At 39.1% G+C, this 25,900-nt stretch overlaps 1 protein-coding gene across 4 annotated transcripts in view; it reads left to right on the top strand.

Moving 5' to 3' along the window:
* Positions 1 to 25,900, top strand: part of CDH2 (cadherin 2) — a 120,923-nt gene that overhangs the window by 17,496 nt on the left and 77,527 nt on the right. For all 4 annotated transcript variants that reach the window (XR_014514058.1, XM_083451607.1, XM_083451608.1 and 1 more), the window contains exon 2: positions 1,355 to 1,469. Coding sequence is in view for 1 of the 4 variants with exons in the window: in XM_083451607.1 (XP_083307733.1) it covers positions 1,355 to 1,469 (115 nt within the window). In the remaining 3 variants the exon portion in view is untranslated. The remainder of the gene's footprint in view (positions 1 to 1,354; positions 1,470 to 25,900) is intronic.

The raw sequence follows: 25,900 nt of genomic DNA on the forward strand, positions 1-25,900 counted from the left end.
TTTCAAGGGTAGTTAGGATGTCTGTTTCCCCCCCTCTCCTTGTTAGTTACATTGAGTTTGCTTATTAAATTATGGAATCCGACAGCATCTTGGGCTAAAGAACCGCCTCCCGCTCTGATTTTCAGGGTTTATTACAGTTGTTGTTTAAAAGCAGTACTTAGCATTTTCCAGAATAATTCTCTTATAATTCAGAAATCATGTGCATTTTGTTTAGCACAGTCGTTTGTCTATAGGTGCCTAAGATAATTGCAGTCAAATTTTGTCTGCAGCTTAATGTTCACATGACACCAAAATACTTGGGAAGTGGAAGTCCTCTGGTTAAAAATGTTTATGGTAATGAAATGTACAATACCACCTAGTATAGTTTTTGACTCTGGTCACGTAGATCTTTTATTTGGCCTTCTTTCACTACAGAAGTGGGTTGTTAAATTGTACAGTGTTGTATGTTTTAATGAGGTAAGAGCAGGAGACAGCATGGTTATTAATGTCATACTTGGCATTTAGGTAGATCAGCTATATTAAAGAAAGCCTCCAATTGATGGTATTAGCTACAAACAGTGTAAATGGCTTACTAGTGATAGTTCAAAGGACTATTTAAATTTTAAATGTCTGTCTGTAGAAACCTGCTTAGATTGGAATTGTTTAAGTTGTGCTGTAAGATGACACAGGAGGTTTTTTTTTTAACTGTTTAACTTAGATTACTATTTACGCCCATTAATGAAAATGCTGCATGAAAACAATTTTTTAAATTAAGGGTTAACAGTTTCATAAAGACAACAAATCAGGCTTTCTTTGTGAACTGAGTAACTATTCTTCAGTAACTTTATAGCAAAGACGATTGTATTAAAAACATTTATTTGCAAATGTATATAGAGCTTTCATATGACTGCATTTATCCAATCAGACAAATTCAGAGTTGAGCAGAGCTTGAAATGTATTGACAGGTTTAGTGAACATGTTTTGAATTGGCCATTAAATCTCTTGAATGCCTCAGATTCATATCTGACAAACTTGATAATCAGTTTTCCATAACATTTATTTTTATTTGAAGAAATGAATTTGTTTTCCCTACAATTCTACTTCAGCCTGAATGGCTGTTTAAGCTGAAACATTCAGTTATATAAAGAATCAAGATTGTGTATTATTTAGATCTTACTAGACAAGTGGGATTTGTTCCTTGCATCCCAGTTATCAAAAAGATTAACCCTTTGCCCCCAGAATTCTAATTGCAGCCATTTAGAAACAAAGAGGTTGTTTGTACAAGATAGTAGCAAAATCGGGGTTTATGCCAAGTGCAATGCTTCTCAATTGAATGGGGTTGCGAGTATTACATAAATTTTGTCTTGCATTTCAGGCACCTATAAAGGCGACTTGTGAAGAAGGCACATTATGCAAGACTGGGTTTCCTGAAGACGTTTACAATGCAGTCATATCCAGGGGAGTTCATGAAGGACAGCCTCTTCTAAATGGTACGGTTGCATGTGACATTTAGCTTCTTATTTCTTGTGCATACATTAATTCTAAGGTATATTGTTTGGATTCCTTAAATAACACAAGAACCCTCTTTTACTTCAGTAATATAACAGATATATACTACCAGATGTAGTTTTGGGATTCAGTTGGATAGAAATGATTGACCAAAGGTTTGCCATTGAAATGCCTCTTCCAGAGTATTTTTCTACAGAACTCATTGTGAGATGGCTTCATTGTAATACTTTTCTGTTAGGCCTCTTGATAAGGTCATTCTCGATTTTGTAAATTATAACAAGGACCTTTCTTATCCTAAATAGGAACTGAAATTTTATTACAGAAAAAGATTGTCCCCAAACCAGTTCCCTCCCTGTACCAAAATTTGCTTGCTATGTGGCCGGGGTAGTGTTCATAGAAGGATAAAATAATATAATATCTAAGTTCTCATCTCCCCTCACCCACTTCTCTCATTCTGAGTGTTTTTTGTACATGTGAAAGCCTTTTACCAAGCTGTCATATGATTTGTGAAAGCAACCTACTTTTAAAAAAATCCCTCTATCCTTTCCCCCAAATGGCATAATAACCAGAATGAGAACAAAAAGATAGGCGGTTCCCATTTCTTCAGCCTTCAATGCCACAGAAGCTGGCAGAAATCTCAAGAAACACAAAAATATTAAAATTGTTTATTTCTGTTCTGTGTGAAACATATATTGTGTGAAATATATTGCTAATACTTTACAGCTAGACAGATTTTTCTATACAAAGAGAGAGGGAGAGAGAGAATTTTAATTGTCAGTAGAGGGCCTCAGAGTAAGAAAAATGTATTAATTTTGTTGTTTTATAAGCTGTGAATATCATAGAAATTACTTTGCAGCTAATTTAGAAATTATGGCGCTGATCAAGAGGATTAGTTTCAGTGAGTTTCAAATCTATCTTAAATAAAAACTAATTTGATTCTATCCATTGTTTCTTTCTTCTACAAATATTGCTGCATAGATCAAGCCATTAACATAAATGAAAAAGATTTTTTTAAAAAATGGAGCCACAAATCAAACTGATCCTTGAAACAAAAGCTTTCTTCTGTATTTAACGTATTCTATTCAACAGTGTCTGCTCATAATTATATTTTTACAGACCTTCCTAGTGCTTTCATAACAATAATTGAATCTCAAATGCAAAAGGAATTTATTGGTTTTAGATTATTAAATCCTGACTTTAATAAAGTACTTCCTTGATTCATTTAAAGCAAGGAAATAAATTCCATATATTTGGTTCACTAATTAGTAGGTTTCAAAAATGATAAGACAACTTGGAATATTCTTCAAAACTAGTTTCTTGATATTGGGAGTTGTGTTGAGGTTTCTATCTTTAACTATGAATTTCTAGAGTTCAATTTGGTAGTGCAATTAGCTGCAATTCACACCTATCATAATAGTCAAAACAGCCGTTTCTCCCCTGTTTTCATAAGAATGTTTCCTGATGATTTTGTTCACATTTATATATGAGTAAGTATAAAATAATCCTCCCTCTTAAGAAGACTTGCACATAATTTCCCCAGAAAAGTAATTAGTTCATAAAAAGTACCACACACTTCTGCTAGTAATTTGTTACCTAAAAGAAAAGAGCTGTCACTTTGGTAAAGTTTCTCTTTCAAGTCTTCTAGAGGTATTCCTACTTGCCCTGTGGAGAAAAATGTTTGTGAAGGATCTGAACAAAGGAACTGCAGATAAAGTGTGAAATCTTTGTTTCAAGAAGAACTTTGAGATTATTTACACTGATACCAAGGGAGTACAATCACAATATGTTTGTTAAATTCTTTCAATATATAACAACATTGTAAAGACAAATAATGAAATATCCCAATTTAAATAACAAAGAAGGGAGAACAATCACAATATGCTACTCATCTAATAGTTAATATTCTACTATTATACAGACATAAAGTTTAACATTAATCATTATATCTGCATACATAACCATGGTTGAGTAACTATTGGCCACAACCCAGAATATGAAGCCATAGTTTGAAGGGGCTGGCATACCATGATTTGTATAACCATGGCTAAGTGTACTGAGCAAACTTTGGTTAATTGAGATCCCTTGCCTCTCCGAAGTTCTCTGCAGGGTACTTTTCTACATCTTCTGCTGCAAGCTTCATTGGTGTCTTCTTATACACACCCATAGGGATAGTGTTTAGCTTAGCAACCAAAACCATGGTTTCACATAACACTAAACCATGATTTGCAAGATGAAGCCTCAGATTCACACCCTTCTCTCTTTCCTCCAGTGAAGCTATGAGGAGTTTGGAAGCTTTCATACCTGTTTTAGCATGTACAAATTGGATTAATCTTAACTATGATATGCAACAGCAGAAGTGACGGGGGGGGGTGTAAAAAAGCTATGAGGTAGAGAATGTTTTATATTTTTTCCTTCAGAGACAACACCTAACGCCCCTAACAAATCCAATGCCACAAGAGGCTGGTCTCTTCCAGAACTCTGATTGTGTGATGTCCATGTGACAAGCCCAGGTCATGAATTGTGTGGAATGCAGGGTGGTTGTTCTTGAGTTTTGTGGTACCAGCATCCAGAAAGAAGGCTGCTATAAATTTTTAGGTAGCAAGCAGTTAGCTATATGAGAATGTGGGGTATTGAAATTTAGCCATAAACCTCACCTTTCAACGAATCAAAGTTTGGCTCAGTCTCCTCCCGCCCCAAACACATAGACACCAAATACACATAACCTTCTGCATTATCAGATAACCCAACACAGGACTTTACAAACTAGTCACAATTTGCTATAAATCTGAAAAGTTTATTTTGCAGTGGAAACATTTGGCCTGAAAGTCAAGTGCCCTTTGAAATGGCCCTTGCTATGCTGCCCCCCCCCCCCCCCCCCGGTTAATGACCAGCAGTGGCAGCAACAAACTGTTGTGCTTTGGTGTTGTCAGAAATTCAAAGTATTCTTCTGACTCACTTGGTTTGAGAGATTAGACCACCCTGGGTTAGTGGATTACAGCGGTGCATCTTACTGTATTTTATCTAATTGGGTTATACTCAGAGTAGACACATTAAAGTCAGTTAAGTCTACCCTGAGTATATATCAACCACTAGACAACAGAATTCAGTTGCAATACACAGAAAGTGAATATTACAAGACAGTTTTTAATTTCTTTTTTATTTGAATCAGTGTGTATTAGTTTTAAAAAAACTTCCTGGGGCATCATGTTTGTTTGTTTTGTTCACTACAACTTCCTTAGTCAAATTATTTTAATGGTTAATTCTCTTGAAAGTACTGACATGCTTGAAAGCATATCATTTGCTGGTTTTACATAAATGTACAGGCCATCATTGGATGGCTTTGACTTAAAATTTAATTACGCTGTCATTTTGAAGTACTATTGTTGTCAAAAGCCCATTTTCTGGTTATTAAACTAGATGCATGTGACAATAGAAGTTAAGCATGCTTTGTGTTGTGCTCCCTTTTGAGGGTGAAAAGCTCTGTGGGCCAGATTCAGAACCCTGTATTTCCCTTGATATTGTTGGCGTATATCCAGATTTACACCAGCTCGAGATCTGAATTCTGCACTTTAATTGTTATGGATTTTCTGTGAGGGTTGAAGCTTTTTAAAGATTTTTTTTACTATACTGTCAGTTGCCTGAGGTATAGAGGTTTTATTATCCTCTTACCCAGCATTAAAATACAGCGACTGAGGCAAGAGACTCACAAAGTGACCAAACTTTTTTCATTTGTTTTCTGTTCTTTTTGTTGAATTTTAACACATTAGGGAAACACTAATTTGTTTCCCTTCAAAACAGAAAACTCTTAAGGTTATACTTGCACTGTGAAATGTTAGAGATCTGTGTCAGACACTGCTTTTGCATGTTTCCTCAATACGGCTGCAAACCTATAAGCACTTACCTGGTGGTAAGTCCCATAGAGCTCAGTGAGACTTCCTTTTGAGAAATTTATAGGGTTGCACGTTAATTCCGTTTACGGGTGCACAAATCCCAGTTCTCTGTTGCAGTGCAACCGTTACAGAAAATGCGCCCCAAAGAGATCTACCAGACAGCATCTCATGTAAGTGTTAGATAATTTGTTGAAAGAAAGCAGTTCTGTGGCAACTTTTACAGGAGGCCTAGATAGGCAGGGAGGAAAATAGACAGCAAGAATAGAATATAGGCAGACTCTTAGACAGAGCCAGAATACGGCTGTTGCTTTAGCAAAGATGTAGGCCAGACTGTTTTGCCAGGATGGGGGGAATCAATAGATTTCCTTGGTGGATGGGGTGTTGCTGGAAGATGAAACAATAATACAGCTGTTTCAAACATTACTGCAATTCTGAATGGCTTACGAGTAGGGGCAGAAAAACAGAAATCTGGTGACCTCTGTTTCCAACTCCCTTTCACCAAACACATAAGGATGACTATGCCTATTTCTCATATGTCAATCTTCCTGTTGTTGTTATTATTATTATTATTATTATTATTATTATTATTTGTATTGCCTATCAGGACATACTTTGCTTTACATAAAGCAAAAATAAGACAAGCCCCTCTCTCAGGCTTACAACTTCTTTTTCAACTTTGCTGCTAGTTAGAAAACACAAAATGGGCAATGGTTCTATAGTCGACTCACATCCTGATCCTAAAACATTTCTATAGAGTTGAAGTTGGGACTTACTTCTCAGTACACATACTTGGGCTTTCAGGCATTGTGCTTTTGACTTGGTAGCTTGTTCTCAGATATTTTACCTCAAAAAACAGCTTTTTTGTTGTTGTTTTTTGTTTAAAATGAATCTGTGAGTTTTAAGTCTGCATATCTATATTTGATTATATTTGATTACTGATAGTTTATGGTTTACATCTACTTACAATCTTCACATGACCTTCATAAGGTGCACTGGCTTATGTTTCATTTCTGGATTCATTTGCAAGGGCTGGTATAGCTATCCAAAATCCCTTACACTTTGGGACCAGTTCCTTGAAGGATTGCCTGTCTCCATGTGTGCCTGTCCTTACACTAAGATCCTCATTGAAGGCCTTTATCCACATTCCTTTCCCATCTGAGGTATGTACAGCAGGTGCCTGCCAGGGAAGCAGCCTTCTCGGTGGTGGTGCCCCAAAAGTAGGATGCTTTCTCTAGGGTGACTTGTTTGGTGCCTACTCCAGTGTCATTTTGGCGTCAGAAAAAGAACTTATTTTCTTAGAACCTTTAATTCAATTTATCTGTTTTGTCTACATGAGGTCTCTTGTTTTTATGCTGCTCCTTGTGATTTTATGGTTTCTAATAAATATTTCTATGTTTTTAATAGCATGTTTTAAATTAAAGATAATTTGTTTTCAGATTTTGTATGGGTATAAGTCCTTCAGAATTAAACAAAAAGTGTGTTGAATATAAGGTACATTGAAAATTACTACAGAAATATAGTGATCTTCCCTTTTGAGATAAAACTGAAATTTGCAAAGCAGTGAATAAAAGTTAAGGAGATGGATGTTAGAAAAACTCCTTTCTTGATAGTGAAGTGCTATCAAATGTTTTATCTTAGGTACTTCACTGGTGGGCTTTCTGGCATTCTAAGCATCTAACTGATCACTCTGTTTGGGAAAGGAATTTTACTCAACGTCCTATTGGTGGTCAGGAGTGGTTTTTTCCAGCTCTTATCACTTCCGCAGCATATGATCAGGCCTGGAAGTTTGTCTCATCAAAGTATAGCTTATGACAGCTTTCTTATTGCTGATAGCAAATGTGCTCAACAGGCACATATAACCTGTTGGATTCCCCCCCCCCCCCAACTCTTGTGGTATGCTAGGAATTAATGCAGTTTTATTGTTCTAAAAGTATCCCAAGATTGAATAAGTTTTCCATTTCAACACCACATTCTATACAGTTCAATGAAGAATTCCTGCGCAGAAATCTTGCATCAGTTCCAGTGGCTATATTGGGTAGTCTATATCGTAGATTCTGATATGCTTTTGTGCAGTCCTTTCGATTAATAAAATTATAACATCATGATACAACTGTGGCCCTGCAAATATTTGCCATGCATATTGCTTGGGTTACTGCAAATCGGTTATTGTAATGCTTTTTTAGCATACCAGAAAAGTTGCTATAGCATAAGATTCTACATAGTGTAAGTGGGTGTCCACTCAATTTAGCAGCACTTCACCTTTATCTCCACGCCTTTGGAGTCCTCTTCCCACCCCTAGATCTGTTCCAGAGGATTGAGGGACCTTCTAGAGCAGATTTTATGGGGACTGGAGAGGGAAGAAGAGAAAAATCCAGTTGTCCAAGTGAATTTGTGTTGCAAAAGCAGACAGACGTCATTGCTTTTTTGAGTTTCATTCAGATGAGTGAACAATGATTAATAATCACCTAACTGCTTTATATCAATATGAGTTGCTTACGAAGTTTTTAATTTAAAAACATTTCTAAAATGGAAAACAGTAGTGTTCTATGACATTCAGTATTAGAAACTCAGTTATATAAGGTAGGTGCCAAATGGCTCGTTAAACCATGTTATAGTTGCCAAAACGGGATGCCTAATTTCCATTTCGGGGCATAATCTCTTGTGAATAGTGGCTTTAAAAAATAAAATCTTTTATTTAAATATGCAGATTTTTCACGAATCACTGGCTTATTATAATCTTAGCAAAAATGTAGAAGAGCCAGAGTATGTGTTCACAAAATTTCTGTGTAAAACTGTTGGTTTTCACATTGTGTATATAATTATATGTTCAGTTCTATCATTTAGATTTACAATGGGATCTTTTGTTGACTTGTCATCCTTTAACATCAGAAGACAGAAATTATTAGAACTTCCTGTTGAATGGGTTGTTTTTTTTAAAAAAAGTGTCTTATAATACAGATTATAATACAAAAATAAAACCACATTCTAGCAGTAACTAAAAACATAACGAATCCATTAAATTAAATAATACTGTGTTAAAACATTGGATGTCATTCAGTTTGCGCTAATCGACTTGACTTCATTGTTCTGAACATAGCTCATCGTTGTGTATCACCAATATATGTGTTATTGTAAACCATCTTAATTCTTAAGCAAGGGTAGAATGCAACTAGGGATGATTAATGGATGGTTGGGTACAAATAAGGGGTATTCTCATGTTGATACAGACTGTAAGGAACCTTATCTTGCCCGGGAAGTTGTATTAAGATCTGTAGCAGCATGTAAGGGGATGGTGGAGGTTTGCCCATTTTTATGACTTTTTTTCGGCAGGATATATACATGGCTTTCCATATAAATCCATAATATCCTACCTAGGAGCTTCAGCTGAGCCAGCAGTTTGATAAAATAGAGCAGTCTTGGTAGAGTAGATGAGAAGCCTCTGTGGAGAGGAAAGCATGACTCCATGCAAGATGAGGGCCCTGCCAGATTAACAGCTACAGGGTGAAAGTGACCCGGGAGCTGAGCTTGTAAGACACTCATGTTGAGCGGGTGGCTGAAGAAATCCAGAGTGTGGATGGGCAGTGGAAGGGGCTGGGACTGTGAAGAGATGCAGTCAGTAGCTGAAGGCAAGGGGGAAGACAATGCCTTGGAGAAGGGTGAGCCGGCTGAAGCTGAGATGCTGCTTCTGATTGATTTCTTCAGTCACTGGGAGTCTGCTGTGGAAGAGGGGAGCGGTGCAGTAGGAAAGGCCTTGCGAAGGAGGTGGAAAGTGTGTTGGGAGAAGAGTGAGCAGGCTGAGGAGCTGCTTCTAATTTGTTTCTCTATCCCTTGGAAGAGTGCTGTGGAAGGAGGAGTGCAGGAGGAAAGAGCCTCAGAGGATGGAGATGAAGATCTGTTGTTTATAGAGCTCTTCACTCCGTGTGTGTGTGTGTGTGTGTGTGTGTGCATGAGCAAGAGGAATCAGTGCCTGTGGAGATGCCAGAAGAAGAGGAGCAGCAGAAGGAATTTGTGCACCTGAGTGTTCACCAGCGCCTGAGGAAATGGTGGCAGAGGAAAACCCAAAGGGAAAACTGAAGCTCTGTGTACATGCACCAGGAGGGCAGCCAGCATCTGCTGAGTTGAGTGAAATAAAACCCAGCAATGACCTTTCATGTCCCTATACTAGGTTTATCCCTTAAGCAGGCCCCAGCAGCCAGGGTCACTCAGAGTCCCATGAGTTTGGGGGGCAAGAGCACCTGGGAGGGTTACTTGTATTTGTTTGGGCCCATGAAATGTATTAGGAGTAAGCGTAGAGGGGGGAATCCTGGTCGTCTTTTTGGGTGAACTGGGCCAGCTGATTGTGGGAAAAGTGCTCCAATATAAAGACTTGTGGTCGGATTATGATCAGCATCTTGGGGCAGGAGATTAAGTGGACTGGCCCAAGGGTGGCAAGAGAAGGAAGGAAAGAGAGAGAGAGAGAGAAAGAAAGAAAGAAAGAAAGAAAGAAAGAGAGAAAGAAAGGTCTCCACTGTCCTTCACTCTGAGGAAACCGAACTCTTGAGTAAGCGCCTGGAACCCCTGAATTCTTGTACCACTCAGAGTTGGGTGGCATGCAACAATGCATTCCTTATCATGCTGCAAGTGAGAATTGACTTCTCTCCCATATGAAAAGCAATACCAGTTAATTTCTCTTTCGTTTTATGTTGTGTTGTGAACCACTACAGTATTCTGGTTTTCAGGTTCATTGTAGACCACCACATTTTCTTGATCTGTGTAATTCTCTTCTTGTAAGCCCCCACAATGGATACATAGACTGAAGAGAAAGGGGCAGGGGTCCACACATTATGGATACCCAGCAATTATTTTTAGGGACCTGTGAAGTATGGCATTTTTGCTCCCTGTTTCACATGCATTTTATATCTCCTGCCTCACATGATGGCTGTATAGAGGGGAAAGGATGGGCAAAGGTAGTACATTATTGGCAACTCTTCTCCTCCAGCTCCTGACATAGATTGGTCCCAATACAAGATAGAGCCTGGTACTATTTTGGAAGAGGCACTCTTCACAACTACATTGCTAGGAGCTTTTTTTTTTTTTTTTTTTTAAGGTTATTACACCTGTCATGAAATATAGAGGACACTTTCTCTGCTGTTGAGCAGAACTAAATGTATAATTGCCACTGGAATCTTGACCACAGTTGTAGAGTACTGGAAACAGACATTTTGTGAGGCAGAATGTAGGCATTTTATTAAATTAAAGCCTGAGCTTAGGCCAGCACGGTTTTTAATGATGCGCTCGATCTTTCACTGACTTTATATTAAAAAAACAACGCACTGGGGTTTGACTTAAGGGCAAAAGAAAGAAAAAAGTGTTGTGTTACTTTCTTGTTGAGTAAGCCAGAACTGCATATCATGCATGATCTGGCAAACAGTTCAGGGTTTAGTTGGACTAGATCAATAAATTCAGATCCCTTTGTTTAGTAAGATCGATGCGATGTAATGAAGTCTGTGCTCCAATTCCCTGCTAAGGATCACTGCAGGGGATAGGAAGGTGTCTGTTTCTGTGTTATAAAGTACAGCAAACATTATAGTGAATATTTTTTGTATTATATAAGGATTGGACTGCACTTTTATTTTTCTTCTCCAGTTTTAGAAATCCCCTTTAGAAATCCACTTGAAGTGCCCTAGGAAATGAACTTTCATTTTTATGACTTTTCTTTTGCAAGATACATACATGCCTTTCCATATAAGCCCATGAAATCCTACTTGCTTCAGACTTCTTGCCTTTGTTATGTTGACGGGGTATTATAAATCCTTTTTTGAAAAATCCATTTTGAAATTAAAATGCATACTTGAGGGAAGAACATTGACTTTTAATATAACCCCATATTCTAGGCATGTTTTTGATGTAAAGTTTGCAAGATGAGCTTCAGTAGCTGTTGCAATGCAATGGAGCCAATGCCTAATTTAAAAGTAAAGTATCATACTTTTCTGTGTATGAGCCTAGGGTTTTTTTACTTTAAAATACGGTTAAAAATCTGGGGGCGTCTTATACACGGATAGTGCATATGCCCATTTTCTAAATTTGGAGTCCCCAAAAGTAGGGGGCGTCTTATACATGGGGGCATCTTATACATGGAAAAATACAGTATTAATCTGGAGTTCAGCCCTAACTGTAGCATTGTTGAAACAAAATAAAAAAATTCCTTCCAGCAGCACCTTAGAGACCAACTAAGTTTGTTACTGGTGTGAGCTTTCGTGTGCATGCACACTTCTTCAGATAGCATTGTTAACGTTGTTTCTCCTATGACCTTATTTCAGGAACAGCAGTCATAATAAGCTGGTGGTTGTTACTTGAGGTGGCATGGTTAAGAGGCCTCCAGTGCAATGCCTAATTAACTTTTGGATCCATGTCTTGAGCAGATAGGTTAGGAGGCACTGGAGTCTCTCGCCCAGGGGAAGGTGACTGTGAGGGTCTCAACTCTGGCTATATGCACCTTGGTACCATGGCATCTGGCTCAGGGTGCTCCTGCCCTGGATTTAGGGGCACCTGGTTTTCAATCCCAGGCTCAGAATCAGTTACCCAGTTTGGCTCCTCAGCTGGTTATTCTACAGCCTCTGACTCCATGTCATGATTGCTGGTGGTTCTCAGGTCATGACAGGATCCTTCGTTCTTCTTTTTCAACTTGTTTTCTGACCTCTTTGTGTACTACATGTCCACCTGTTATCTGCGGGAGGGTTTTATGTCCCCATGGATATTTGGATCGAGAGAATCCAAGTGCATCACTTTCGTTTATTACAAAGGAAACTATGTTTTCCAAATCCCCTTAAAATGCAAAGAATGATTGTTCCTGGAGCTCAATGTCGGTGTAAAATTTATTATAGAAGACGCTGGAAGATACCTGAGAAGTATGTGGCAATAGGCTGGTTGGACTTAAAGAAAGGTTTTATGTGATAATTCAGTATGAAATTGCTTTGCTGCCTCTTAGTGAAAGGAGTGTTCATTTTATTGCCATATGAATATGCAACAGTGTTGAGATGGTCACCTAATATGCTAAGAAGATGTACTTCCCTCTGCTGTTACATTATAATAAATGCATATGTCACTGCTGTTTGACAGTTAATTAACACGTGGTATGAAATACAAGAAAGCCACATTTAATTTCAACTCTCCTTTTTTCTTACCTTGTGAATGTAATTGCAGTTATCGTCCAACACGCTGATATTCTGTAATCTATCCATACTAATTTGCATGACATAGAGGAAGAATAGTTCTGTTTGGCATAATGGTTTATGGTGTTTTAGGTCCACCTTGGGCTCTGTGTACCATACAGAGTGTGTCTTATCTCTCTGTGTTGTTATTGATAAGTCGAATCAAAAGCACCATCTAATTTCACATGCTTAACAAAAGTAATCAGGAAGGCTTTGTGAATAAGACATTTACTATTAAGGTTATATGTTTGTGTGATAGTGCAAGGAATATGAGAGTGATGACTGGAGTCACAATGCATTGAGGAAAATTAATTCATTTCTTTGCCTGTATGATCTAGAATCAGGAGTTTGGTTCTATTCAATATACAGGCTGACACCACACAGAATAGCACATGCTGGGTGGACATCATAAGAAACAGCACATGGAACCTTGTGATACTGTGCAAGGAAGCTGCTGTTGGGCAAAAGTGAGCAAAAATCCTGCTGAACTCATAAAATCCTTTTTGAGAAGTATCTCACTGGTTTGGGGAAAACCACTGCTAAATCAAAAACTGCACATTCTTCTGTGGGCCCTCTTACCACATGCAAGTTCCCTTTTTTAAAGTTTCTTCAGTAGCACATAATCATTTTCTGGCAATTTTCTGATGAGTCATTGCATTTCTGGCCTTTTAAACATAGAGTTGTTGTGACACTCTACAAATGCTTACCCAAAGTAAAAATAAATAAATAAATAAACAGTTTCATCCTAAAACATTTTCCCCATAAAATAAGTCATGTGTACTCTTTCTTGTTTTGATACGTGGCAATGTTTAACCTATGTTCACTTTCAGTTCCTCCCAAATTTTCAACTTAGTGAAATAATGTAATTTCCTGGGAATGGATGTGCAAAGGCACCATTCAAATGCTCGATAGAGGTGTTCCAATAGTTTCTTTCTACTGTTGGGTGAAGCATTTGGTTTGTTGTTATTTTAATTTGTCCTTGACTTGTAATAAACCTGTTGGCTATAAGCTTTCAGAGAGCCCATAGGCAGTTTCTGATCCCAAAGCCAAAGCTGACATCTGTGGCTAGAGGGGTCATCTCTCTGTACACTGTTGCTACTGCCAATAGTTTTAATTTCCTAAACTGGTTATTTAAATAATGTTTCGAGTGATGGAAACAAACATTAATTTAATGTGACATCTATTCATTTTCTCTCTCCTCTCTCCAACTTTTTTTTCTCATTGACAGTGTTCTGGCTTAAATATGCGACTTGAAAATTCAAAACTCTATACTTCTGGAATTAAAAAGGAGAAGAATAAACAGTTCCCTGACATTTATACTTAAAACTGTTTCTCATTTGAATTCAGTGCCTCTGTCTGCCTTTTGTCTTCGTGTTCTCATAAAATCAGCACAGCATTGTAAAGTTCTTGCAAACAACAAGGAAACAATTCTAAGTTCATGGTTTGGTGTTTCAAGTTTTAGTTTCTAACATTTATCATACTTTTTATTGATACCTCACTTTTCTATACAACTCAAGGCAGCTTACAATAAATCAAAGTCAGCACAGATAATGGTGATAAACTAGAAATGACAATGAAAGACATGGGCTATAAAAAAGACCAAGATTAGCCAAGAATTTCAAAGTATATCCAAAACATTTCAAAAGAAACCATAGTAAATGCCTGTGAAAACAGAATGTTTTACACCTGCCTCCTCAATGCTGTCATTCATCATTTCATGGCACTTCTGGGCAGCGGAGTTCCATAGTTGTGGGATCACAATGAAAAATATCCTGCACTGTGTCCTAGCAGATGTAATTAATAATTAAAAGTGGGGTGTTACCTGGAGCTGGAAAGGAAATGAGTTTTTTTCAGGTACATTGGACCAGACCATGTACAAAGTTCTAATGGTACTTGCTAGCATAGGTGATGATTTCCCTTTCAAGGCTGAATCCAAAGGTTTTCTTTTGCATAACGTCATTTATGCTCATTGAGAAAGCCAGTGAAAATAAGAATATTGGGCCAAAAGTCAGTTGAGTGCAAGATCCTGTTTTCGTAGCAACCAACCAGTTGCCTGTGGGAATCCTGAAAGCTGGACATGAGTGCAACAGCACTCTCCACTTTTCTGAGTCCTGGCAACTTGTACATATTTAGAGGCATGCTGCCTCCCTCACTGGAAGTAGAACATAGCTATTAGCCACTGGTGGCCTTAACTTCCATGATTTTATCTCATCTACATGAAGAGTGTCGTGAAATTCATTTGGTGGCCTTGGGGCAGTTGCTGTGTCTCTTCCTAATACACTTTACAGAAGGAATGCAAATGTGGCATATGCTGGGATTCCAGGGCAGGGATGTTATCCCTATCGCTGACTGTTCCATCAGAGGCTTGTTTATAGGTAAAGGTAAATAAGGTAAAGGACCTCTGGACGGTGAAGTCCAGTCAAAAGTGACTATGGGGTACAGTGCAGGCCAAGGGAGCCGGTGTTTATCCACAGACAGCTTTCTGGGTCATGTGGCCAACAGTGAATCTCCTCTCTGTGAATTCACTTAGATACAGGAAAACACTGTTACTTCTCTTTGCATTATTCAGAAAAGATCATTCATTTTTGTACAGGCAGCGATCATTTCACATGGGGGTTTCATTCCTGGCCATGCGTGTGTCGGCAGAACATGTATAAGTGCTCCCCGTTACACCCCCATTCTGCCTTCTTCTGGGTCCAAACGGACCCACGTGTTGGCCATTGCACATTAATTGGATGCACATAAAATGGTTGGCGCCTGTACTTCAGAAAATTTTTGTGTAAGCAGGTTATCTAGTTATGGGAAGGGATTTTCCAGAGGCTGCTTCTGATATGTTCTGCATAAATCCTTGAATTCCCTCTCTCACTGAACTGTATCCATACCATCTGAAAGAGGAATCCCACTGGCTTAGCCCTCACTGAGATGCATCTGTGTTGTACTACTTTAGACTCAGAGGCCAGAGGTCATAACTGGCAGCTGCTTAAGACCAAATTTGCTGAAGCTAAGAGAGGAGCAACGAGGGATGCTCTTCAGGTGTAATGTTCTGCATCTCCTCCATTAAAGGCTTTAGCTTTAAATATGTGTAAAATAAACCATATTTCTTAAAGACACTAGTCTCTGCTGTGCCTTGATTTTGGGTGAGCAGCTAAAACTCCCTGGAATTTTGCTACCGCTTGGCAGAGATTTGGGGTGGTGTAACACTATGTTGGTAAATTGCTATACAGTAAATTATTTTACTAAAGGTCCAAATAATTTGATGTTTCTTGCAAGTTGCAGCAAATGGTGGCGTGAATGAATAAGGTTGATCAGCTACATAATAATACAATCGATCAATATCCATTAGGTTATATTGCTTAGGTTTCATTAGGAGCACTATTTTGGTTTTAACTTCTTAGAATCCTAGACACTGCAGAAAATTGTAAGAGCTCATTACTGACTGGGCCCTGTAGTCTTTAGTCAGCACAAAAGTGAAAACTGAACTTGGAATTAATTCTACCATCCACACATCCATACTTAAAAATGCCTTGTATCACACACAAGACTGTATTCCTCTTTTGGAATTGGAATCAAAGTGCCATGTAAATACTTTTATATCATTTTCAAATAAGCCCATCTTTAAGGATATTTGCAAGAAGAACTGGAGCGCTGTTGACAGAGAGTTTTGTATCTTCTGGTTATCACTTCCAACCACTCTTACTTCCGTTTAGGCTGGAATGAGGCCCATTAAGTATGGAAATGTCAACTCATCTGCTAAAGCTGTCTAACTCCTTAGAACTCCTGAAAAAAAATACAGCATCACTAAAGCTGAGTTCACACATGCATGTTCGTCATTTGATCATTGTAATCTCTTGTTCTAGCGTGCCTGTGCAATGAAACATTTCAGGGAGAGATAATATAACTTAACATAGTTCACAGTGCTCTTCTCCGTTCTGGCAATTCATGTGATGAACTCCGAACCTTTCAATCAGTTTTTGAGTAATTGGATGATGAGACGTGATGTGCTGCAAATGCATCCTTAGGTTCATCTTTCTGCAATTCTCCCTCCCTCTAGCTTCATGTATAACGGATCATGTTTCTGGCCAGCTGCCAGCCCCAACCTCCCACTGAATTATGGTGGTGCCACTTACCCACCCCTGCTGATGTGTCATGGCCCACAAGTAGACACACAGTGGCCCACACAGCCAAGAGGGATTAGATTCTCTTGTGACAGCCATACTTCTAAGTAGTCAGAACAAAACAATGGAACAGGTAGGGGACCTCCAGAAGTAATTGGGTGGGCTGGGGAGGGAGGTAGAACGGCCTCACTTAATAGCACCTTAGGTTCGATGGGGAGGTCTCTAGAAGGTCTTAACAGGAAAAGAAGAACTTAGGATGAATAATTATTTGAATATTTATTTGAAGTTTTTCTAGTAAAGGTAAAGAACCCCTGGACGGTTAAGTCCAGTCAAAGGCGACTATGGGGTTGCGGCACTCATCTCGCTTTCAGGCGAGCCAGCGTTTGTCCACAGGCAGCTTTCAGGGTCATGTGGCCAGCTTGACTAAACCACTTCTGGCGCAACAGAAACGCCGGCTCCCTTTACCTTTACCTTTTCTAGTGATCATCCTGACAACTATCCTAGCTGACATATTAGTTATTCTTACTGATTAAAATTCGCCATGTGGTGTTCTTCAGACAAGTGGCAGTTTCTAATCAAGGTATAAAATGGTTCTGGTTTATTATGTTCCGAGGATGTGGTTGCAGAGTTGGGCAGAGAATAAGGAAAGCTGGAAAGTTACAGTGTCAGAATAGAGCAATTGCCTATGATAGACAGTGCAGGGATAAAATGCATATTGACCAAGCGTGTTTGCTAAATCTATTACTGAATGTCATACAAGATATCCCTGCAGCTGAAGTTACATAAGGGCACTGAACATTTACAGACTCATGTAGAACCTAAGATAAATGAACGTGAAAGAATAAATTATGATGAAATATTTTTAAAAAGGCATGCATTTTTAAACATCACAGCATAAGTAATAGTGAATGATTAACATACCCTTTGTCCCTTTCTCAGATTGAAACCTAGCTCCCTCCATCCTCAATGGTATTTATTTCAACATGTGAACTCAGCCCAGCATACTAACCATGATTTCTTTTCTGCCAACAAACCATAATGTGAAACTGGTTTGTTATTGGTTTGCAAAACATGGCATGTGTGGGTTTTTTGTTTTTACTATGATTTGCCATTGCATCCACACTCAACAGCTTTGCTTATCCATTGCTTGTTTGGCTGCCCCATCACAGATGCTCACCAAGCTATAAAGGCATGGGGCCTGAGATACTGAGAAACAAACCAAGCTTTGGAAAACAAACCATGGAGAAGTAACCCATAGTTTGTTAAACAAACCATAATTAAAACAAACCATAATGAAGCATTATGTGTTCACACAGCCATAGACTGGTTTAATAATAATCTGTGTGTGAAAAACTGGTTTTTGATCTCTTCTTTTTCCGTAGCAACTAATGATCTTTTATGGCTTCCATTGTGATGGGAAGGAAGGTTGGTTCTAACCTCTTCCTCAAATCCCAGAAAATAGTTTTATCCCCTTCCTCAGATGTCAGCATTGAACACAAATGTTGTCCTGGTTTTAGCAGACAGTTACTTAGTGTAACTACTGACAGCTGCACTCTGACAGTGGTATAGCTACTAACTGTTGATGTTCCTAGAACTATTAAATCCAACAGTGAGTAGAATATATTTTTCCAAATCTTTCAGCAGTTGAGAACACCATACGATTCAGCCATCTGTAACCATTTCCTACTCAATGAGCCTCATTACAAGAAACCAAAAGTTATAATTAAAAGCATAATATTCCCGTTTTGTATTCCATATGGCGAACTGCTGAGAAAAGGCTAGAAATAAAAGTTGAGTGATAGAGAACACTTCTAGTGCCATTAAATAATTCTCATTAGATATTAAGATGCACCAATTCGTTTAAAAACTAGAGGAGGGGGTGCTTTATTTATTTGTCATCTTTCCTCATCTGTTGCTGTTACCTGGATTTGATATTTGTTAAAAGACTAGAAAGTAAAATCTGACCTTAATTTAAATAATTCCCAGTTCTTGCCCATAAAAACTTGCTTATATATTTTGCTTCAGATTTGGTGTTGGAAAAGCCTATAAAAGTGAGAAACCAGGGCAGTTCCTGCAGCTCATAGACTTTCTGCTATACTAAATAAAAATATTGACAAAAGAATAAGATACTGCTGGCAATACGATGGTGGTGATAAAATGATAATTAAATATTTTAAGTTTTTAATTTTGTACTATTTCAGTTTTACTTTTATTTTGATGGTAAACCACTTTGGCAGGGCATTTTCACAGGAAGGCGACCCTAAATATTTTTAAATAAATTAGCTTGGCTGAAAATTAAAGAATCCATATAAGGCATTGTATAAAGCAGACATTGTTAGCAACTTTAATGTCTTACTGGATGAGGGTCAAGCAACTTTTCTGTAGCAAGGATGGATAATTGCTTAGAGTTTTTGATGAGTAAATTGTATATAAATTCTTCTAAATAAAAGCTACCTGTGGCCCTTCAGGTGTTCTTGTGAGTACAGCTCCCATTATAGTCAGAAGATACAAGTAGTTGTCCAGCAACATATGGCAAGCCAAGGGTTGGTCACTCCAGAGAGAGTGGTAGAGAGTTTTGCTATTGGATTCAGTAAAATGTGGAATGTAGTGTTAGGTGACTCTCCCCAGCCTAATTCACAATTGTGCAATTTCTGCAAATATCCAATGGTCATTTAAAAATCATCATTTTTAAGCGGAGCCTCATTCCCTTTCCAGTCTAAGATCCTATCATACTCCGGAGCACAAGAAAGCCTAGATGCCTCATACTCACAGCTCCCTCAGTGAGCCCCATCTGTGGGAACCACCATTACACTTTACTAAAAAAAAATTTTTGCCAGCAACTGTGGTACTGCAAATTCACGTTTTAAGATGCCAAAGCAACTGCAGTGCCATTGAGTGATGTTGTTGAAGTTTCTTTTCTGGGGTGAGGGGAGTTCTGTTTTCCTACACAAGTCTGTTCTAAGATTTCCCCCTAGATATCTGTTGAGTGTATTTGTGGATGTCTGTTTTTGTCATATCAACAGTAAGAACAACTGTGCCATGATTACAGATGGTGAAAAGGTTCAAATGGGATGCTATCTCCTTCATTTAACAATCAGAGTTCCTTTCAAGGTCCGTGGCTTAGGTTTTAGGTTTGCTTTTGTTGTCTCCTAAAGCTGTAATTGTCTAGTTGGTTAAATATTTGTGGGCATAACTTCAGAATATGCTTTCGGCATGTAACTCAAGGGGTTAGTCATTTTCTGAACAAGATTGCAGGGTTAACTAAGAAGTTGTATGTTGTTTATTCTCTTTCTCATTTTACTTTTTGGCATTTGTCGAGTCAGCCTTGTAGTTATCTTAGCCTGGAGTACACTGTTTTCTCATAATGTCAATAAAAGCCATACACCTAGATTTTTAAAAAAGCAGCTTTCAAGCAGATGGGTATTGCGATCAACCAGGATAGAGGAAGAGACACCTAGAAATATGTTTCAGGTCCTCAGTTTCATCTCCTCTAGCCTTGCTCAGAGGACAAGTAATTTTCTTGGGACTTCCCATGAGCTCTGTTGAAGCCTTATTTGATGACATTAGCTGATAATAGAACTGTCCTGTTTTGGGAGAGTAATGGTTTTTACTGAGGATGAGAAACACCTTTGTTTTTTGAACGGTGATAACTTGAATTTGTTCACTGCAACATGCTTCCCCTGTAGGAACTTAATTCTTTTATCCAAATCTGTTTAATATTTTTGTTTGATACACTTCCTTGTATACATTGCCTCCAACATCCATATCCAATATAGATACTGTTACCTTCTCACTTGCTACTTTCAGTTATGGCTAGGAATTCTGTATATAATAATACTGGATGATTATTATTATTTACCATAAATTATTATAGAACTTTTCCGTCATGCAATACAATAAAAAACTAAGTAATCTAAATAAAAAGAAAAAAGAAAAGAGTGAAGTAAATACAAAGCCGTCTCTCAAAGATAGATCTTAATCCTTGTTGCACGCAGGAGGGCATGTACCCTCCCAGCTCTCACCTGGGAGCTTCCCTTTCTTCTTCCAGCCTCCCACCCTAGCAGATGGGAGGACACCCAAAAAAGCAAGTCAAAAGAACAATAAAATGAAGCAGGAAAATAAAAGTAGTGGAAAAAAGAGGAAGAAATAAAAAGGGCTTCCGATTTTCCATCTCTCTCTCTCTCTCTCTCTCTCTGTGTGTGTGTGTGTGTGTGTATATATATATATATATATATATATATATAAACAAAACTGACAGATACATATATTATTCAAAGAATTCACTGCAGGATGATATCCAGGTGTTCCTCCTTATGTTAGGTGATATTTTCCCGGTCTTCAGACCCAGACATCTCAAATTCATTCATTTTCCCTCAGAACTATTATATGGTGTTTGGGCACGATTGAAGTTCCTCTGCTCTAGGTCACTTACCCAGCTCTGGGTCTCTCGAAATTTCTCAGTCTCCTGGCATGGAAAGCAGTTTTTTCAGAGCATCAGAGGTTAATCCTGGTTCTCTCTGTCTTCCAGGTAGAATGTGATAACCACGATTTATGGCTTGGCTATCATTAATCACCACATAATTATCTCTGTTGGTGGACTGTCAACAAAACACATCCAGTCTGCCATCTTCCTCTCCCAGAAACCCCCCTATTATTGTTTACAATGATAGAATCATTTTTACTACTACTACTACTACTACAACTACAACTACTAGTAATGTATACAAGTTTTCCTAAGTACTTGAAGTATTTATGTACAGTGCAGTACACTACAGTGTAAAACACTCCAGTTCAATATGCTTCCCTCATGCATAAAGGTGCCTTTTGTTAACAGCACCTCACTGGCCACAACATACCAGAAACTACTCTGACATAAAGAAGCCAGTTATGAAACATACTTGAAAATTTATGTAACACACTTGAACTTTCGTTCTGTTCTTCATTTATAAGACTGCTGGATAAATTTCCTCTATTTCCCTCACTTCCAGCCATTAGTAAGTAGGGATGGGTGAATATGTCAATTTTGGTTTCTCTCAGTTTTATCATTTCTCCAATCTCAACTTTGGTTCTCCACATTTCCACATCAGTTTGTGGTTTTTAGTGAAAGGCAGCTATTGAAATGAAGAATCTTGAACCAAGATGATGTTGTATCACATTTGTACTTACTTTTACAGTGGCAGCCTTGTTTCTGTTACAGCAAGCTCTGTCCTAAGGCTCAGTGGGGTCAGTGGAACTTTAAAGCACTTCACTTTACCTGATTTGTGCCCAAAATTACTGCATGAGCTTTCAGAGGAATATGTTATTTGGTTGCACTGACGCACAGCTTTTATTTTCGGTACTGTGTGTTTGGGGGAACAGGTCCAGTGTGGAGAGGGGTATTAATTTGTGAGACGTTACACTGAAATGATTACAAATAATATGTGTTTATTAAACCTGTTTGAGGAAGCATTAAGGCAAATCGGAGTCTTGCCAGTTTAGATTGCATTCATGAATGCACAAAATGTCAACCAGAAATCCTGGAGGGGAAACAGGGCAAGTGAATCTGCCTTATCCTAATGTATTGTCTGGCACAGATATGTCACTGAATTGTTGATAAAGAATGTTGCTGTGGATTGCCAGACCCAAGGCACGGTTGTGATTTGAGAACAGCAAGCAGCCCTTAGATGTAAAATGTTTAGAACAAACTTGATTTTGATAATCCCTTGTGTTTGGTGTGCTGTTGAGGTTGACTCTTATAATAGGCTCTGAATAGTCTGGCAGCAGCTGTTTGATTAAAAACTGAGTAGCAGCCTATCAAGATACCTTCGAACTGGCGCTGTCCCAAGTGTGCAGGATTGCATTTCATCTGTTTACTATCTTGACAGCTGGAGTTGTTTAGCTGGATACTCAATGGTTTGCCTTCCTCCCATGGCTAAAAATTCCACTCACTGATTACAATGAGAGGAAAAAGTTAATGAAGGCATATGCTAAAGAGATTTAAATTTACAGTGTGTTGGGCTGTTTCTTTGTTTGGAAGATATTTCATAATGCATTCTTCTGTTGTTGGGAAAGTGCCGCAAAGTTAGCCATATACTTTTATCATATACACCAGTTATTTTAGCCCCAACTGACTAGTTCTTATGTCTCCAGCTATAGCCTCTCATTGTCCTAAAAGGGAGGCATCACAGAGGGAGAATCACTGAGGTCAGCAAAGCAAGAATCCTGTCATTACTTTTTTTTTTGGAGGGGGGGGGAGAATTTTGGGGTTGATTGTGTGTGTGCTCTGGAGAAAATTATTCCTATTGTGAGCCAGCAGTCCCTTTAGGATAGAACTTTGGTCAATAGCTTTAGCAAAGATGCTTTGTTGGACAATTCATCTAATTGGTAGTCTTCACCTAATCCTACTCCTTGCTGCTCCAAAGCAGCTAATTATAATCCCATGAGATTGTTCTCACTTACTCTGTTTGAGGTGGGTGGGTGGGGTTTTCCCGTTATTTTCACTGTTTCTTAAAAAACTTTTCACCAGCTTACTTAGGTCTTACAGTTTTAGAAGAAATTTGCTTTCTGGTACACTGGAACCACTGCATTTACGAATCGCCGCTTACCTATAAGTCTTGGGGAGTGGCAGTTTGTAGGCAAGGCACGGCAGTAGTTTGCCCGTTGCCAGTTTACCCTACACAGCTGTTATGGGGATGCTCATGCTTCTACCCATGGCCATATGTTCAGCTGTGTGGTACCTGTTTCAAACAGGCCAATCTGCTTAGTACAGGGAGGTGTGGCTGTGATGGCAGACCTGGAGTCGGCAGTTCTCAACCAGGTCTGCCTAAAAGTTTTGAATCAAAGCCACACCTAGCCTCAACCTCTGATTGTCGCTGGATTCCATGCCTTCCTTTCCTGTTTCGGTTGGTCTGGCCTAAGGTGAGTGGGCCAGGGCCGGTTAGACCTTGCTATGGAATACTCTGCTGCCTTATTTGGGGCTAGAGAGGAATTTTTCGTACAGACAAATTGGCTGGTCTGTAGGTTTTCACCTAGGTTTTCATAGCAATTGCCACAACTTTGGGCAGATAAGTCATTGGGTTTGATCCTTAACTAACTAGGTACTTAAGTCAAATCAAAGCAATCTCATTAGTACTGCCATTTAGAAGAGTGCTATGCCCAATATCTAGTTTAATCCTATTGCAATCAATGGGCCAAATATAACAGAAATCCTAAAATGTGAGTTCAGATAGGTTGTGGGTTTTTGTGTTAGTTACAGGTATATGCAGGGAATAGTAATCTTCAGTCTCACCCACAGGTGCAGCCGTGGAAAGTTAAGCTTTCTTAGCCTTATCGCTCCCAGTGACTGCATGCATGCCTCCCATTCCCAGTCATCAGAAAATTTAGTGTGATAGTCTACACACTGCTGCTTGCACACTTCTTACAGGCATCTGATGTTCTTCTCGTAGATGCCCCCCATATGTTCCCTTACGCATGGTTCCATGGTTTCCAGAGATGGGCAGGATTATCCCAGGAACTCTGAGGATAAAAGGGCAGAGGTTTTGTTGCGCAGGTCACATGAAGCTTCTGCATTAGCCATTAGAATCTCAGCTGCAGCTTCTTACATAGTCAGGGCGGCCTACATCTGGGTGACTGAGGTTCCACCAGAGTTTGTCGATGTTAAGCAAGGAATAGCAAAGCTAGCCAAGGCCTCTGCCTATGTGTCTGATGCCTCATCAGATGCCTTGCAGTTTGCAGCAAGAGCCATAGCAGCAGACATGGCAGTGTGCAGGCAGCTCTGGCTTAAACAGTGGCAGGTGGGCACCAAAGCCAAGACCAGCCTGACCAGTGACCCCTTCAAGGGCCACATCTGAGTTGTACTGAAGAAAGGAAGGGTGTGTGTGTGTTTTACTAAGTTTCACCACAGCTGCATTGATTAACAGAGATATACTGCTTCCTCTTGTTTTAGGTCATACAAGTAAGTAAGAAGTCCTTCAAGTCTAGAGTTAAAAGAAAGATGCCTTGTCTTGAGAATGAGTCCCATTTGACAGATGTTTCCAAAATATTATTACAGGCAAGGAACACACTCTCAGGTTAACAAACCGTACAATTTTGTCCAAGTCCACTTGGAAATAAGCCCCATTAAAGCTGGTTGGGCCTACCTCCAGTTAGGAGTAGAATTGCTGTCTAGATAGATAAATAGATAATCAGATAACTGACAGAAGAAACTACTGCCAGACTTGTGCATGTATATGTGATATTTCACCTTTGTCCCCGTAGAACAGGGTAACTAATGTGTGGTCCATCAAACATTGTTGGACTTCAGTTCCCTTTATCCCTGACCATTGGCTATGCTGGTTGGGACTGATGGGATTTGAGAGTCCAGCAACATCCAGAAGGCCACAGGTCAGCCACCCTGTTGTAGAATGTAGACCTAGTCAGGATAATTTTTTACTTCAGTATTGCTGGTTAACGTACAACATTTTTGAACCAAAGATCATCAGTCAGCTGTTACTTGGCACAGTCATACGACCTACAAATCCCATGTTGCCCTTTCACTTCTGCTTCAGTTAGAGATGAAAAGCAAAACTCCACAAAGTAAAAATTGCATATTCCACCAAGTTCTGTAAGGAGGCTGATCAAGAGCACGTTTCTAGCCCGAAACTACTTGCTCTTTCTGCCCTGCATTTTGTTCTGAGAAGAAATCTGCTTAAATTCCTCCACTCTTTACCTCTTCTGAATAATTAGCATATCTTCTGTTCTAGAATGTGTTTTCTATAAATACCTGGCTCTTGCACCAAAATGCTAGCTTTAACTCCTGAAAATCAAGTTTAGCTGTCTCCTGAGACTGTTTGCAAACATGTGCACAAAGCATCTAAGAAATATGGCAGGAGTGTGAAACCTCAGATCTAGGGACAGGACATGGCCGTCCAGGTCATTCTGTCGAGCCTCTAGGCCAGGCTTCACCCCAGACCTACTTTCTGCCCTCGTTTGGTGGCTAAAATGTTTCCTTAAACTGCAGTACAGGGGTACCTCTAGTTGCGTTGCGCTCTTGTTACGGAGTTTCAGCTTACGAACACGGCAAACCCGGAAGTGTTTACTTCCAGGTTTGCCACACGCGCATGCACGGAAGTGATCTGTGCACTTCGTGCATGTGCCGAAGCGCTCGATCGCACCATGCACATGCGCGGAAGAGGCGCTCTAGCTGCTGGGTGCAAATGCCACCCCAAAACAGATTAAGTCTGCAACTAGAGGTACCACT

The sequence above is a fragment of the Podarcis tiliguerta genome, assembly GCF_965153285.1.
Source record: "Podarcis tiliguerta genome assembly, chromosome: 7".
In the NCBI taxonomy this organism is placed as follows: domain Eukaryota; kingdom Metazoa; phylum Chordata; class Lepidosauria; order Squamata; family Lacertidae; genus Podarcis; species Podarcis tiliguerta.